This window comes from Pelodiscus sinensis, chromosome 25 (assembly GCF_049634645.1).
Source record: "Pelodiscus sinensis isolate JC-2024 chromosome 25, ASM4963464v1, whole genome shotgun sequence".
NCBI classification, from domain to species: Eukaryota; Metazoa; Chordata; order Testudines; family Trionychidae; genus Pelodiscus; species Pelodiscus sinensis.
The window spans coordinates 5,894,385-5,911,877 of NC_134735.1; the positions used below are offsets into that span (position 1 = coordinate 5,894,385).

The 17,493-nt window shown below is 49.5% G+C and overlaps 1 protein-coding gene across 1 annotated transcript in view; it reads right to left on the minus strand.

Annotated features, from left to right (window-relative positions):
- The window catches only part of CSMD2 (CUB and Sushi multiple domains 2), a 743,482-nt gene extending 728,191 nt beyond the window's left edge, over positions 1 to 15,291 (minus strand). Inside the window, exon 1 of the mRNA XM_014578911.3 lies at positions 14,912 to 15,291. Within this exon, the coding sequence (XP_014434397.3) occupies positions 14,912 to 15,068 (157 nt within the window). The 5' untranslated portion in view covers positions 15,069 to 15,291. The remainder of the gene's footprint in view (positions 1 to 14,911) is intronic.
- Between the last annotated feature and the right edge of the window lie 2,202 nt (positions 15,292 to 17,493).

A 17,493-nucleotide genomic window follows, 5' to 3' on the forward strand; every position in this document is an offset into this window, starting at 1 on the left:
AGGGGGCCTATAGCAGGGGGGCCAGATATGACCCCTGCTCCAGCAAAACCCCTCATCCAGGACCAGTCAGGTCCCAAGGATGCCAGATCAGGGTGCTCCAACCAGTAATCACATTTGGACTTGAGTCTATCAAAGGCCCTTTCGCATTTGCTTTCCACGACTATTCCAGCATTTGAGCTTTAGGAGTAAACTGAAAACTTTTACTCTCAGTAGTCAGCGCAAGTGAGGCTCAGTTTGTCTATTAAAAATGGCAAGAGTCATAATTCACTCTGTCCGAACAGAAAACAAGGGCCCAACTTTTGGGACTGATCAACAGTCGAACTGAGAGTATCTGTGACAAGCTTTGCAAACCCACCTTAGAACAGCGAGCAGGGAGAGTTTGAGAGCAGAACACGTTTAAAAATGTCACTAATAGGGGAAACCCCATTTTACAGATGGGTAAGTAAGACGATGTGGCTGGTCCAAGGACATACAGAACCTCTGCAGCACGTCCCATGCTAGCCATCTAACAGGATCATCTTTCTTCTCCTGTGCAATTCAGTCAATAGTTAGCAACTCCTGGCAGCGCCAGGCTCAGCAACAGATGAGCAGACTAAATTGTCCGCTGGTCCAACAGGGTCTGGCAAGAAGAGATCATGGTAGCTTGAAATCTTGTACCCTCCACACACCGAAGTTGGTCCAGTAAAAGGCATTCCCTCTCCTACTTTGTCTCTCGCAATTCCTGTCTTGTCAGCATGAAAGGCAGCTGCACAGTTTATACCAGAAGAAATTTATAGCTCCCGAGCTCGAGGAAGGAAACCCAAATAAAGTGATTTCATTAGGCTAGAGCAGACTTCCTCTTTCGCAGAGTGGGTACAAGCAGCCGCCAGCTGCCCTGATCGTCTCCCTTTCTTTTATTTAAGAAAATGTTCCAGATCCAGGCCTCTTTACTTGATATTCATTGTTGTTTTATCTGCCTTGAAATGGGACTGCAGGCACTTTGATAAATGGATTGAGAAACTCTTCAGTTTCACAGCAGCTCCTGTAAATGCCTCTGCAGCCACTAGCGCGGACACAACATTTTCGTATCGAGACAGCGTCTCGTGAACGTCTCCTCTCCCATCCGCAAGGACTTTATGTCCTGACAATGTAGTCCGGTGGCTAAGACACTGCACCAGGAGTCAAGAGACGGAGGTTCTGTTCTTTACTCTGTTAACGTGGGAGAGCCCCTCCAGCTTTTGTTCCGCCTCTCGAGATACGTATGCGGGCTAGCACTGGAGGGCTCCACTCCTGGGTGGGGCTGCCAGCAAGTAGGGCCCTACAGTAATAAGTGGCAACAACACTCCCTAGCAAAGTATTTAAGGTATTGGTCACTTCATTTAATGCAATCTGCCAGCTGGAAACAAGGAGGAGCGGCCAGGACCCATGTGACCAGCTAGATCTCCATGGACCACCAGCACAGTGGGCCCCACACATTGCTGGACCAGTCCACATAACCAGGGCTGCTGTCAAAATTGCCAGGCCCCTGGACAAGGTGGGAGTTGGCTCCAGACCCGTGGAAGGGGCGGGTCTTCAAGCAGAAGGGGTGGGGCTGGAGCTAGCCTCCGCCCAGCCCTGCGGTGCTCCCCACCCACGGCTCCAGCTGTGATTTAAAGGGACCCGGGCTCCAGCCCCTGCAGCGACAGTGGTGGCCAGAAGCAATAGGCCCTTTTACATTGCCAGGCTTTGAGGCAGCCGTCCCTTTCGCCCCCTCAGTGGCCATACCCATCCCCCATTCTAGGGTTTCAACAGACTGCCCGGTTTGTGACTTCTCTCCAGCCCCACTTCCCTGTCCAACATGCCCACCCTGTGCAAATGGCCAGCTAGGATTATGGCTACGTTTAACCCATCCATAGAAATGGAGCTGTCCACATTCCATCTGTCTGTTGCACACAGTCTATGTGAAGACCATAAGTAGCTTTGGGACCATAGTTCCACTAAGGTGCACGCCTGTGCAGCTGCGCACAAGAAATTCTTCCCCTACCCACCTCTGCTGGACAGGGCTGGCTGACATGGCATGGTGAGGGAACCCCTGGGGTGGGCAGCCAGGACCTGCCGCAGCCACGTGGCGTCGGGAGAGGCCTGCTCCGGCGGCTGGAGCTGCCACGTGGCGGGGGCCTGTTTTGGGGGCTGGGGCCGGGAACGGGACCTTCCGCATGACAAAGGTGGGTGGGGTCTGCTCCAGCAGCTGGGAACGGGACATGCTGCATGGTGGGGGGAGAGGGAGGAAGGTTCAGCTCCAGCAGCCGGGAATGTGTGTGTGTGTTAATAACACATCCAAAGAAGCACGTATGACCTCAATATTGGTGCACAAGCCAAAACTCACTCCGCTCATGGTTGGAAAATCTTAGAGGGAACAGTATTTGGGACAGGTCCTGTCTCTTACTATATTATCCAGCACTCAGTACAGTAGAAGATCTGATCCCAACTTGGGCTTCTGGATAATATCCCAATATAAATAATAAAACAGCTAAATATGCATTTTTATAAGAGCAGGAAAGAGGCAATTTTGCACCTTTTACTCTGGCACCAGCTTCCCAGAAGTGTGTGCTACACCCACCCATTTTTATACTGCATTTTGCCTACCTCGCACACCGTGAAGCCATGGCTAGAACCCTGCACAGATACAAAATTGGTATCCACACCTGCAAAAATGAGCCACAGATATCTGCATCCACATCCACGGATGCGGATACCTGCAGATATGAAGCAGATATGGGCACATATCTAGATACAAAATAAGTATCTGCATCCACATCCATAGCTGCAAAAATGAGCTGTGGATATTCGTGGATTTCCACGGATGTGCCGGGCTCTAAAAGTGGCCCTTCGGAACCTCCTAACCACAGAGACAAACATTATATCTGCCTGCTCCGGGAACACATGGCCTGATGGAGCATCTGCACTAGTTGTTATCATGATTAGGCTTCTGATAGAGCGGTGCACGTCTGAGTCCACACCACTGCCCTCGGTAGGATGTGCACACACACCAGCTAGGTCATTATCACCCCAATAAACCCTTCATTCCACAAAGACAGTCCATGATGCCCGCCATCAGGAAAATGGGGACGGGATGCTGAATCTAATCACAGATGAAGAACATTGTACTTAGTCTACTCTGAAGTGACGTATTAAAAACCTTCCATTCCACTCTGACACAAGGGAAGTGTAAAAATAAAAAGTTACAAGTTTGGGCTCATTGACATATAATATCCCCATTCTGGCTGGCTGTCCCCACGGCGGCAAGCAGAGATTGAAACAGAGTTAATTTGATTTCCTTAATCAATGGGATTTTCCCAGTTACACATTAACCACTATCAAATTAGTCTGCCACTGCATTGCATGTCTGGAGTATATATATTTCCACATTACTGCATTGCATTGTGTTTATTGTAAGTAAAGTACACCGATTTCCATAATTGCACCATACTTCACTCCAAGCAGCACCGTGTAAATACAGTCACTATGGGGACCACCATTAACTATTTTTTAATCACTGGATTCTGTTTCCATAAAGAAACAATATAGGCATATCAAGTGCCAGAATAGGCCTCCAGAGAACAGGCCATCCGCTCGCACATGGATGGGAGCCTCAAAAGACCTCTACTAAGTGTGCACAAATCCACCACCCTGGTGTGCAGCTGTCACAAGTTACACGTACTCCATGCAGAGCACTAGTGCAATTGACAAATCAGAGAAGAACGATCTTGTGGTTAAGCCAAGAGATGGGGCAAGTCTGTCTCTCCAAGTCTACATTCCCTCAGCTGTAAGATGCTGGTCATAATCCTTCCTTTCTCCGAGCCTTTCTGTCTCGTCTATTGAGATTGTAAGGTCTCTGGGGTGGGGATTGTTTTTTTACTAGGTGTACATACAGTGCTGAGCATAACAGGGCCTTGCTTTCAGGTGGGTCCCCCAGATCAAAACACTGAAGGGATGAATTATGGTTGCTGTAGGTGGGTGCTCATTAGAAAGCACAGGGAGACCTCCCTTACTCCCCAAAAGGATGCAGCCCTTGTTTCACTCAATCTCCTGGGAGGTTGTGCAAGTCAGGAACAAGCTGCCTGAACAGGGCTGCAGAGGAACCCAGGAAGGGAACACTTGGGATGGAGTTCTTTAGTAGAACACGGAAAGCGTGCATGCCATTCACTCAAGGAGCTATTGCCGTCTTCATTATCTCATCACTCAAGCGGTGCTTCCCAAACACTCAAGAAGGAACGGTGCCTGGCCTGAGTGTCTCTCGGTGCAATGTCAAAGGTTCAGGGAACAGGGAGCAACAAAAGGCCATTTACATGAGTCAGCTCATTTCACAGGAAGCAGAATGGCAGAACTGCATCTTTAAGGGAGACTTCAGCATGTGCTCTCTGGCAGAGGCCTTCTGGATCAGTGTCAGGAGGTGGCACCACTGCTGTTCCTCCATCGTTTCCACAAACCCTAATTTCACTCACTAATTAAGATTTAAGGTGAAGCAGAGGACAGAAGGAACAGAGTCCCTTAGTTGCAGATGTTTCTTCTCCCAAAAATCAGAGGGGCAGCCATGTTAGTCTATAGCCACAAAACCAGTGCATAGTCCTGTGGCACTTTAAAGACTGATGTATTTGGGCATAAGCTTTCGTGGGCAAAACCCAACCTGACGAAGCAGGATCCTGCCCCCGAAAACTGATGCTCAAACAACCCCGTTAGTCTTTAAGGTGCTACAGATCCCTCGTGGTTTCTCCCATAAAGACTCCCAAGAGTTTTGATGGGATTTACGACCTCGGTGTGGCTCTGTCATTGCAAGAAGTCAAAAGTTTCAAGCATGTGTAACCCACACACATGGGCTATGTCTACACTCGCAACTTCTTGCGCAAGTAATATGCAAATGAGGCTAAGCGTGGAATATCGCCGAGCCTCATTTGCATACCTAATGAGCCACCGTTTTTTTCAGAAGAGGCTCTTGTGCAAGAAGGAGCGTCTACACTGCCCCTCCTTGCGCAAGAAAAACCCTCTTGTGCACTGTCGTTACGCCTATTACTTAAGAGGAAGAACAGCATTGCGCAAGAGGAGTGTAGACTCTCCTTCTTGTGCAAGAGCCTCTTCTGAAAAAAATGGTGGCTCATTAGGTATGCAAATGAGGCTCGGCGATATTCCACGTTTGCATATTACTTGCGCAAGAAGCTGCGAGTGTGGACAGAGCCCTAGCGTGGTTATTGAGCAATGCAAGTGGTACCTAGACCACAGCAACAGTTAAGATCAAGACATTGCTACAGCATGGGCTAAAAGCCAGCTGGCATGTCTTGCCGTCTTGATTAGAGGATAGAGGCTCCTATACTCAGCTCCAGAGATCTCAGGTTCAAATCTGCCTGGTGCTGGTTACATACCCTTTGCTGGATTCCCCACTCCCTTGGAAGGGAGGGAAGCCCGATAGATGCATTTAGTATGGACAGTATGCTGTACCCATAAATTCCAACACAGAGACTTCACTGAGCTATAGAGATAGAACATAAAACCCCTAATTCATACACGGGCTCGATATAGTCATCTGTTCTTTTTATAGCCAGGGTTCCAATGGGCAGGCCCAACATTTCTCCGGTTTTTACTGCTTAACTCTCTGTTGCTCTTGCTAACCTCCTGTCATATTTCTGCATCCGTCAGAGACTGCCCTTGGAAAAGGTGGACTCCCCTTCTGCCTGAAGAGTGATAACATTACCACTGACATTTGCAATCACCACAGACGGAACAAGCAAACTGAGTGCTGAACTGACAGATGGAATGAATACAGGATAATCGTGAGTTCACTTACCAGTGGGTCTCTTATTCTTAAGGACTTGAGCGTGGATCCTGCATGTTGGGGGCTCCATGCTTTGTATTTGCACAAGCGGAGCCACTGCGAACCATGGATCACGAAGCGTATTGCAGCACGCACCCGCTACCAATGTGAAGGGCAGACAAGCCTCCTTGTTCAACCTAACTGTATACACTGCAGCCTTGCTAGAATGCCACCGATGCCAATGGAAGGTGACTTTGGCACCCTGGCGTGGGATAGTCTTGATTCAAAAGCTGATTAGCATGAGCGTGTTGAAGTCCTACAGGCCGTTGCTATAAAACACTGCACTTTGATAGCAGCTGTCCTTCCAGGTGCTTCAAGCATTTTATACACAACGGCATTGGAGGGTCAGCATTACCCGCTGTACAGAGGAGCAGGAGCAGCCCGAGACAGGCTGTGGCAGCTGGCGCCACAGGCGGAAGGCACGATCGGCGCCCTCGCCTGCACGGCCATCAATGGCTGTGACGTCATCATTGGGCACCCCGGGCCAGCGGTGCCCCAGGCGACCGCCGAGTTTGCCTATGCTCACTGGCCGCCCCTGCAGAGGAGTAAATGGCAAGTCAGAGAGGAGAATTCTCTCTCCCGCGGTCAGCTACCGAAAAGGAACTGAATCGTGGAATCAGAAGGCCCCAGTCTAACCAGCAGACCGCATCTCCTCATTTCACACCAGGGCTCCACTAAGGAACACGGTATTAAGGACTCGCCTTTGAGTGAAGGAAGCTCAGAGAGGAAACACTCAAAAACCATGCTTGGGTCAGCTCCCACAAAGTCCTTTATCGTTTCAGCCATGGGGCATATGTTATATGACCAATGCTAAGTGAGGTCAGACCACCTGATATGAGTCAACAGTGTGCCCTTGTAGCCAAGAAGGTGAATGGCATATTAGGGTGCATAAGGAGGAGCATTGCCAGTAGATCTAGAGAAGTGATTATTCCCCTTTATTCGGCTCTGGTGAGGCCACATCTGGAGTACTGTGTCCAGTTCTGCCCCCCCAAAGAAAGGATGTGGATGCAGTGGAGAGGGTCCAGTGGAGGGTAACCAAAATGATTAGGGGGCTGGAGCACATGACCTATAAGGAGAGGCTGAGGGATTTGGGCTTGGTTAGTCTGCAGAAGGGAAGAGTGAGAGGGAATTGAGAGCAGCCTTCAACTTCCTGAAGGAAGGTTCCAAAGAGGATGGAGAGAGGCTGTTCTCAGTAGTGACGGATGGCAGAACAAGGAGCAATGGGCTCAAGTTACAGTAGGGGAGGTCTAGGCTGGATATTAGGAAAAACTATTTCCTTAGGAGGATGGGGAAGCACTGGGATGGGTTCTCTAGAGAGGGGGTAGAATCTCCATCCCTAGAGGTTTTTAAGTCTCAGCTTTTCAAAGCCCTAGCTGGGATGATTGAGTTGGGATTGGTCCTGCCTTGGGCAGGGGGCTGGATTCGATGGCTCCTGATGTCTCTTCCACCCCTGGGATTCTCTGATTCTATGACTTTTCCCAGCAGACATCTGGCCGTGAAGTAGGGAGGTAAAATCCTGGTTAATCAGTTAACCTGATAAATGCTAGGTTGACCGAACGTTTAACCAGTTAACCGATTAAGTGGGATATGGGCAGGGGATCACTCCAGCCCAACTAGAGCAGCCCTCAACCCGCTGGGCTCCCTCTCCTAGCACCATACAGGGGCTGGCTGACAGCTCCCGGCCCCCCATGCTGGGGCTGAGGCTAAGGCAGGGACTGCTGGCTCCCAGCCCCCACACTAGGGCTGAGGTTGCCACAAGCTCTCAGCCGCTACTGGTGTAGCCCCTGCCTGCAGGGTTCCCAGGCCTGCTGCAGACAGAAGCTGCTCTGGACAAGGTGAAACCCCTGTGAGGCTGGAGCAGACCTCTACCCCTGGGAGGAGGATAGCTGCTCCAGCCCCCCCCACCAGTTAACCGGAATTGGTAAGCGTCAATAAAGGTTAATTAGTTAACCATTCACATCCCTAGTCAAAATTCTTTTTTTTTAAATAAGACCCACCAATTGCTACCTCAATTGCCGTGTTTATCCACTCTCTCCATAGCAACATAAAACCGATCCCCCTGCAACAGATGCTCTAAACCAGTCTCCAACCGGCTGCTGCAGAGAGAAGTGCAAGAACCCAGTCACTTACGGGATAACCTGGCTTCTGAGATCCTTTCCTCCTGACCGCCCTGAATTAGAGGCTGGTTTGGGCCTTGAAAGCAGGAGGTTTTTATATCCCTCCTAAAACCTCCTGTTTCTTTTACAATAATCACTACAATAAGACTACCCAGGCCTGCCAGTCCTCAGCAAACTTCCCTGTAAGCTTGCGCACTCTAGTTCTAATGACAGAAGGTCTTTGTGGGTAATTAAAGCAATCAAGAATGGGATTGATTTTTTTTAAACATGGAAGCTGCTCAAATACTATGGTAATGAGCAGCCTGGGAAAAAAAATAGAAAATAGAAAGATTTTGCCTATGCTCTTGGTAACGACCAAACTGAAAAAATAAGCTGTAATCTGACACACGCCACCGGTAGCGTCATCCTTATTACAATAGCCATTACAGTTCTGCCACGTCTTATGGGACGTGACCCTGCTCCCACTGAACTTAATGACAACAGATATAGCATCAGATCTTTGGGTTCTGGAAGAAACCCCAGTAGGGTCTCATACTATGGAGGCTCTCCTTCCTTGCTCCCATTTCCACATACTCACCATCTTCTGAGGATTGAAAAACAAGACTGCCTTTTTGTGACCTGCATGTATGATGCCAATGAAGAGAAGGACCTCTCGGCACTACCAAAATGAAAAGCAAACAAGATTTGCAGCTCCACCTGGTAACCCTCCACCTACTACCCATCATTTAACCTATTGCTGCCAGGGCGGTGGTCATCTAGGGCAGTGTTTCTCAACCTTTTTTTAATAAAGTACAGTAAAACTCCAATAGTCCGGCATCCAATAGTCCGGCACTCCTGATAGTCCGGCATCAAAATGGCAAGAGCCTAGTGAGTGAGCTTCGGCAAAAAATGAGTCACAAGGTAACAGCGGCAGCAGCTGAACTGAGCAAAAAGGGTAAAAAAGGCTTTAAAAAACCCTAAAACATTACAGTATACTTTATACAGTATGTACAATAAAAAGGGTTTAGAACAGTTTATATACAGTATATAATGTATACAGTATATATATCTAACCATCTTATAGTACCGCCTGATAGTCCGGCATATTTGATAATCTGGTACCACCTAGGTCCCATAGGTTCCAGATTATCAGAAGTCTACTGTACTCCTTTAAAAAAAAGTATAAGTACCCCCAATACCAAATACAGTTTTCAGACACAATTTTTTTTCTGCCATTGCAACACATTTGTTTAAACAACTTAATCATAGCAGGGCGAGCAATGACATTTCTGGGTGTAAAAAGTACAAAAATAATAAAGCACTATAAAACTTAAAAAAAAATCAGTTTTCTCCAAATTTCAATTGTGTTGACGTACCCTCCCTCCCCCAGATTTCTCTTGAGTACCCCTAAGGGTACTTGTACCACTGGTTGAGAAACACTGATCTAGGGGACCCAAAGACATGTCCCTTTGTCCTTTTGGTGCCCAGCAAGATGCATGAGTGACGCTGTAAACTCTTTGCAACAGGAGCCAGGCCTGCTGACGGCCACTTCTGGGGCACAGTGCAGCCTACAGTGCCAGGACAGGCAGGTTGCTGCCTTAGCGCCCCCCCCCCCCACTGGTCACCTGATTCCCCCTCCAGCAAAGGGCTTCAGTGCCTGGCATTCTACCACCCAGTCCTGAGTTGTGACCCATCGTTTCAAAATCACTGGCCTAAGTTATAACAACTCACGGCCAGTTTCTTGCCCAAAGGAGGGCAAAGGATGGACGCTACGGCCTGGCAGTTTAGTTCCTTTATAGACAGGAGGAGAACAGCTATGAAGGAAAGGTTTGGAGCCCTCGTTTTCAATAGACACTCCTCGACTTAACCAGTGGCAGTGGGACAAACTGAGGCCACACACTTCTCCATTTCATAAACAACAGGCTTGTCAGGAGACCGAAGCCGGCAGCAATCAAGACAGTGCGCCTCACGGTCTGCAGCTGCCAGGAATCCAGGTGAAGCTGCCAGGTGAAGGTGGTGAACAGAGAGAGAACTCCTGTGCCCTCTCCCAGCAACCAGAAGAGTCATTTTTTGCAGAGCAAAGGAAAAGGTGTTTCATAAAGCAGGCAAGGTACAAAAGAGCCCGCAAATAGTTCCACGATGGGTCTCACAACTGAACCAACTTGGCACAGAGTGAAACTCCTGGGACCCCAGGTAGATTGCCCGGATCCCGTTCCCTGCTTTCATTTCAACATGTGTCTCCTTTGACAGCAGCACGTGACACCTGGAAGCTGGCCACTCAAGATGAGTTTGATCAGACACCTGTCTCTGTAGCACTGCACCTTGGAGATGGATCAACCGGGAAAATAAACAAGTTCGTCGGGAGATGTCTGGGGAAGCGATCGGTGGCAAGGAAGGGTATGTCTACACTACCCCGCTAGTTCGAACTAGCGGGGTAATGTAGGCATACCACACTTGCAAATGAAGCCCGGGATTTGAATTTCCCGGGCTTCATTTGCATAAACTGGGCGCCACCATTTTTAAATCCCTGCTCGTTCGAACCCCGTGCCGCGCGGCTACACGCGGCACGAACTAGGTAGTTCGGACTAGGCTTCCTAGTCCAAATTACCGTTACTCCTCATTCCACGAGGAGTAACGGTAGTTCAGACTAGGAAGCCTAGTCCAAACTACCTAGTTTGTGCCGCGTGTAGCCGCGCGGCACGGGGTTCAAACGAGCAGGGATTTAAAAATGGTGGCGCCCAGTTTATGCAAATGAAGCCCGGGAAATTCAAATCCCGGGCTTTATTTGCAAGTGCGGTATGCCTACATTACCCTCCTAGTTCGAACTAGGAGGGTAGTGTAGACATACCCGAAGGGAATGAAGGTCTGTGATTTCATTAGCTACATAATTATTTGTATTTGAGTCATGTGGAATGGCACAACACCTACTGTACAAGGCGTGGGCAGGAACACAAAGTAAGAGGCAGATCATGCAGATCTTCCCCCTGCCCCGAGAGTTCAGAAATAGGCAAAGGCAAAGGAAAGAGACTTACCCAAGGTCACACAGAAAATCAGTGGCAGAGCATACAATAGCTTCCGGATCTCCCGAATCATTGTGGCCTCTCTGGTGAATGACTGTCTCCCACACCCACCCTGATCCACCCCTTCTCTCCCCCCCCATGCCAAGAAAGCGAAAGCTTAGAGATGTACAGAGACCCTTTCAGAAACATTTCCACAGATGTACCCACTAACTGCACTAACTGCCCCATGGAAAACTGCACACAGTTCTGCACCAACATCCTGGCCCAGCTGGCTCAGGAAATGCAGATTATGGAGCTTGCTCTAGGCTGGGTTGAGACATCCCCCCTGATTCCAAGATACCAGTTTTCTCCCAAGGCCCATGTGCCCAGCTGGCTCAGAAGGGTTCCTTACCTGGTAAGGGAGAGGTGCTCTAGTGATGCCAATGAAACAGAGGTAACCCCACTGGGATCACTACTTCTCCCAGCCTAATGCACTCCTGAACTGGGCCAAACCAAGCGGCTTTTCTGCCAAAAATTCCGCTTTGAGATTTTGGGTCTGAACCTGATTGTCTGATGGGAAACTGAGGCACGCGGACATTGGAAAGCTCCTTTGCATGAAGCCCATGTATTACAGCCCCAGCAAATATTCAGGGTCAGGCAGCAGCAGTGTCGAGTGTGGGAAGGAGGAGTCACACCTTCGACAGTGCTCCCATGGGGCTGCAGCTTGGGTCCCCATTACTGTTGGGGGGGGGGAGGGAGAGAAAGGGTAGCATATCTGGTTTTCCCACTTCCCGCAAGAAGGTGGGCAGGAAGGATGTATGGCGACACAGGGATTGATTGGTACCCTTACTCTGCCTGCCTCTGCACACTAGCCAGACCTGCTGCAGTAAAAGGCTGCTATAAATGACTCCACCACCCCCAGGGGAATTAATTACAGGGAATTCATGACAATTGCAGAGGACATTGTTTCACAGGGGTGCAGAACCTGAGGCTTGGGGGCTGGATGATGCAGCCCCTGGTTTGCCTGGATCCATCCCCTGAGGCTCCATCACTGCGGACTCTGTGGGTCCGCAGCCCCCCACTGGAGAAAGGTTCCCCACCCCTTTAGAGCCACTGTCTAGCCCCAAACTACCTCCTCTGCACACCGGCTGTTAGCAGGACTCCTGCAACAAGCAGCAGCCTTACAGGCCATTGCTGTACAAGGTGCTGGCATATCGGATGAAAGAAACTCCCTTTAAAAGGCTCTGTCAGATCATCTCATCTCGGTGGCTCTTCATTTCCAGCCCTACCCTGTCAAAACATCCAGCCGGCTTTACACTGAGTACTACCCACTTCCCCTGGCAACTGGGGAGGCGGCTTTGCCTGCTAGAAATGGGCCATTCTGCTGGAGCACAGATACCGGGGGCTAGTCCATGGTCTAACTTTGTGTTCACTAGGGGATGATTAATAAAATGAATAATTTTGGACTGCTCTCTGAGCACACAAATAAATACACCACCTCCCTTCTCCTATGCCACTTTTTTTACAAAGAAGTCAGTCAAAAACTATTTACAGTCAGGTCAAAAGAAAGAAAATTGTCTAGGCCAAGTTCCAGTCTGGTACATCTTTAAATAATACAGTCATCAACAGGAAGTCAATCCCCAAAACACAGTCTTAACTATAACATAACAATGAACAAATAACCGAGGGTGAAAAATAATCTTGACAAGTACATAGTTCGAGGGATAAAAAAAAAACCCTACAAAACTATTATGGGTAAGCCTTATCTTGGACTCGCTGCATCGTCAGCTCGCAGCCACAAGAAAAAAAAATCAGCATCTTCTCGAAACAGACAACAAGCTTTACAGGTTATTCCTGCATTTTATGTTTTTAAATTCCACTAGTGTGTAAGCCATGTATTATCCTTTGAAGAAACATATGTGTCCTCTACCTTTTAAAGCAAATAGCTTTAGCTACAGTTGGTTCCTTGCAGAAGATTAAGACAAGTGATCATGTTTGTAATTTCCTGAGAATCACTTGCATCTGTAGAGATCATCTGTAGCAACCTGCCATTGCCCCCCCCCCCCACTGTATTAGACTATAGGAATATTGACAGCTCAGAATAAGTGGATACAATAAGGTTAATATAATAATAGTAGGATTTCTCTTTTTTTCCTCTTTTTCCAGACAGGCTAGAACTACTAACTGATAGTTTTATATACACAGCTCTAGTGCCACACTATGGGAACTTCTGGATATTGCTACCCTCACCATCCCCAGGAAAAGGCTAGGCTGAAGAGATACCATGTTAAGAACGTGGTCCCGTAGGGGTTCATTATTGGGACCGGTAATTCCAACCCTAGGCTAACCTGAAAATATCCGATCAGAAACAGGAAACAGTAGGCACCTTTGCCCGACGGGCACAGTCACAGCACTGCTGTTAACTAGCTGTATTTTACTAATCTCAGAGTTGTCCCTTGTTTTGACAGAAAGGTTGTTCAGAATCTCTTGAAGTAGTGGTGCTGTGCAGGGGGAAAAAATAAAACACACACACACACACACACAGAATTGCCTCATAGTCCTATTGCAGCCAACACACGGAAGGATGTCTGGAGGCATTTGCAGACCTGACTCTCATGTCAAAGAAGAAGGGGGGGGGGGGAATCAATTAACAGCCCCACAGTGAAGGTCTAATTTTAAATGAAGCAAAGATTGAGGGGGGGGGGGGCAGAGAAGCTGTGCTGCCAAGCAGGACTAAATGCAGAACAACTGAGCACTGAAAGAAAGCCAGCAAGATCTTGCATGAAGGAGTCAAGGATAGCAGGTTGGGGGTGGGTGGTGAGAGAAGAACTGTAAACCCCTGAAATAGTAAATCACTCATTTTAGGTATCTGTCCAGCAGTCACACAGAGTGAGAAGGGTGTTTTCTCTGTCTTCAGAGAGACTCAATGCTTTTGCTGAGGGCAGATCAAATCAGGGAGACAGGAGCTGTCTCTGTTTACTGCCAGTGAACTGATTTTCTCCTGCCTTAATTGGTGTCCCCAGTTGGTAAAACTCTTTGGTGTCCATTGCAAGATAGCTCAGGAGGATAAGATACCAAGGATGGTCTTTCTGAATATCCTTGGAGGAAGTCTGACTGACATCATAAAAGCAGGGTTGCATTTCAGATACAACATAAAGTTTACCCCCCCTCCAAACAAATGCAAAACAGCTTTCTACCCTCAGCTCTGCACACATACACAACGGGGAGTTGCATTAGGCACATTTAGACAAACCTCATTTAGAAACATTTGGAAAACTGGGAACCCCTCAGTGATAAAGGAAGAAAAGAACAAAATGTGTTTTTCACCCTCCTTCTCCCCTCCCCTTACACAAAGCCAGACTCTACACAAGACCACAGCAGCAGTGAACTTCAGTTTCAGACTGAATCATTTCATTTGGAGGTGCTGCAAAAACCTGGGGGCAAGGGATGAGGGTAAAACCTCGTTGTCGATCTATTTTGATCTTTCCTAAGTTTTAAAGCTACAGATTTGGCCAAACATAGACAGCTCTATCATGCTCACACCAAACAGCTAATGCACAGAAGCACAGCAGCCTGAAATGTTTGAGGAAGGAAGGAACCCTAAAAGTGCTCCCATGCTGCATGTAAGAAGTCCCTAAATCTATTTTATAGGCTGGGGGGAGGGAGAGGCAACTAGGAGGATAGAGAAATAATGAAGGAAGATGCAAAAAAGCAAAATGATGGCCTTATTGTTGGTCGTCTGGCATTGGGAGCAGAGTGACCAGACCCTTTGAAAATGGGGAGTAAAGGAAGGAACAAAAACCAGCTTTTTTTAACCCAGATTGTAAAACTGCTGCTCCCATAGGCGACACCTGCAAACTTTATCTTCCTCCAGAGACACACCGCAACAAACGTGACACACACGCGAATTAAATAAGGTTCCTGATTCAAACAGCAAAGGGGGAGAGGAGAGAAATGCTCCCAAAGTTGCCAGCTCCCTCCATTCCACTCACCGGTTGCTGATGCAGCCAACAGCCCCAGGGAGAGCAGCAGAATCCGGCTCCAGTAGCTGGCTTCCACCGTCATGAGAGCAAAGATCCCCAATTCCCCCCAATTCCGTCTAAAGCCGCAGCTGCATCCCGTCCTGTCCCATCCCAAAGCAGGTTGCATGTCAAGGGGGCTGGGGGGGCTTGTTTTCCTCTCCCCTGCACAATTGGGATGGCCCCTCGGCTCGGCTGGAGGAAGAGGAGGAAGGGAGGAAGTGGGGGGGGGAGGTCGGGATTGTGATTATGATTATTTTAGCTCGGAAAAAAATCCCAATGCATGGAAGGCTCCGAGCTTCTGCAGCTGGAATGAACCAAGTCGCACACTGGTTTAGGGAGAGGAGGGCTGGCTCTTTTTTTTTCCTCCCCCTTCCTCCATTCTCCCTCTTTCCCCCCTCCCCACTTAAAAATGACTCTCTTGGATCGAGCTTTTCAGGATTAGCAGCAGAAGGTTCCTGGGGGATTTCACTTTCTGATCATCACCATCCTCCAGGTGATTCATCCCCTTCACAGCCTTGTTTCTGAAACCCTGGGAAAGGGGGCATACTTCAGCGGTGTGATTTTGGCGGAAAGAGAGTGTGTGTGTGTGTGAGATATGCATAGATTCAAGAGATCTGTGTGTGTGTGCTTTAGATAGATGAATAGACAGATTCAAGATTTGTGTGGGTGCTTGTAGATAGGTAGATAGATCCAAGGTGTATGTGAGTGTTGTGCTTTAGATGGATGGACAGATAGATAGATTCAAGATGCGTGTGTGCTTTCAGATAGGTAGATGGATAGCTGGATAGATAGATTCAAGGTGTGTGTGTGTGTGTGTGTGTGTGTGTGTGTGTGTGTTTTCAGATAGGTAGATGGATAACTGGATAGATAGATTCAAGATGTGTGTGTGTGTGTGTGTGTGTTCAGATAGGTAGATGGATAGCTGGATAGATAGATTCAAGAAGTGTGTGTATGTATGTGTGTGCTTTCAGAGAGATAGATAGATTTTCCTTCCACTACTCCCTCAATTCCCTCTACCCTCCCAGAAACAACACACCACCAAGTCTGGTTTAGGATCGCATTTATTTGTGCTTTTTAATACCCGCCACAGGTTTCTTCTTCATAGAAGCAGTTCCCCTAAATGCCCAGATCAAAGATGCGACCTACAGCTCTGCTCGGCGTTCCCACAGCTGCTAGAATTAACCGGGCATGCTTCATCCACAATTCTCTCCCCCCCCCCCCCCCGCGTCTTTTTTTTTGGGGGGGGGGGGCTGTGTCAACAACTTGAGGCTCTATGGTCACTTTTGATGAGCGAGGAAACTGCGTTACAAACACAGCAGGCATCCCACCGCGGGGGGGGGGGGGGCGGCCATAACCCCCAGAAAAAGCCCCCAGCTTTGCAACTGTTACTTCTCCCAGGAGCAGGCGGTGCTGGGGACGGATTTGGGCCTGCCAAGGCGGACTGGTTATAGGGATGGTTTGGAGATGGGGGAGGGGGGGCTTTGCGTCACCCCCTCCCAAATCATCGCCCGTTTCTTTTCACTGTGGGCTGCTTGCAGTGCAATGCAAACCATGCCAGTCTGGTACAGCCCCAATCGGGCATGTCCTTGGCTCCCCAATGCTGACCGGCCCATAGGGGCTCCTACGTGGCCCCCCAGCCCTCCCCACGCTTTGCAGGCACGATTTTAAAGTAAGCCCCTTTGGACAAACGCAAGAGCCTCCCCCCTCCCTCCCGTTATCTGGGGAGCCCATTCAGGAGCAGAGGTGGGAGCTTAGCTGCAGGTTTCGCCCCCCGGAGGGGGGGGGGCAAAGCAGAGAGGGAGGCGAGCCAGACGCCGCAGCTCGGAGGCTCCCCCCCCCCCGCCTTAGGCATCCAGAACATGCACCACTGCGAAAGAGGAAGGGCGGCTGGTTTTCTCATTGCAACCTCCTCCCGAGCTGCAACCCTTAGCGGGAGGGGGGGGGGGGGGGGGTCTGCAAGGCCACATGCAAATGAGTGATCGGGCTGCAGGGGGGAGGGGTGGGCTTTTTTTGCACCAGCCACCCCTCCCCCTACCGCTATCGCTTTGCATTTGCTGCAGTTCCTTGCTGCAAACCCCCCCCCCCCCCGCCGCCGCCGCCGCCGCCTCCTTCAGCCTTGAATGTGCCTTGAATGAGCTCATCCGACAGCCAGGAAACAATTTATAGCCAGGGCTGGCCCATCTCCCCCCTCCTCTCCCTGCCCAGCCCGGGAGCCGCTGCCAAGAGCCACCGCCACCAGGGCTGGCCGATGAAAGAGTCGCTTTATGCCCGTTTACACTGCAGCGTCCTGTTCAGACAGCCCTTCCCGTTCCAAGGCGCAGCTCCAACCAGAGAGCGGGGAATCCAGCGCGCAACCCCGGCCGGCCCCTTTCCCTGGGCTAGTTCTGCCAAAGAACCCCCCCGTGACGCGCTCGCCGGTGAAGAGGGGACCCGGCTGCTGCAGACACAGAGGGTGACACACAGAACTAGCCAGGGAGCAAAGACAACACGCAGGCATCCAGTGGGAGCCCATTTGATTCCAGCGTGGTCCAATCCTGCTCCCCCCCACACAC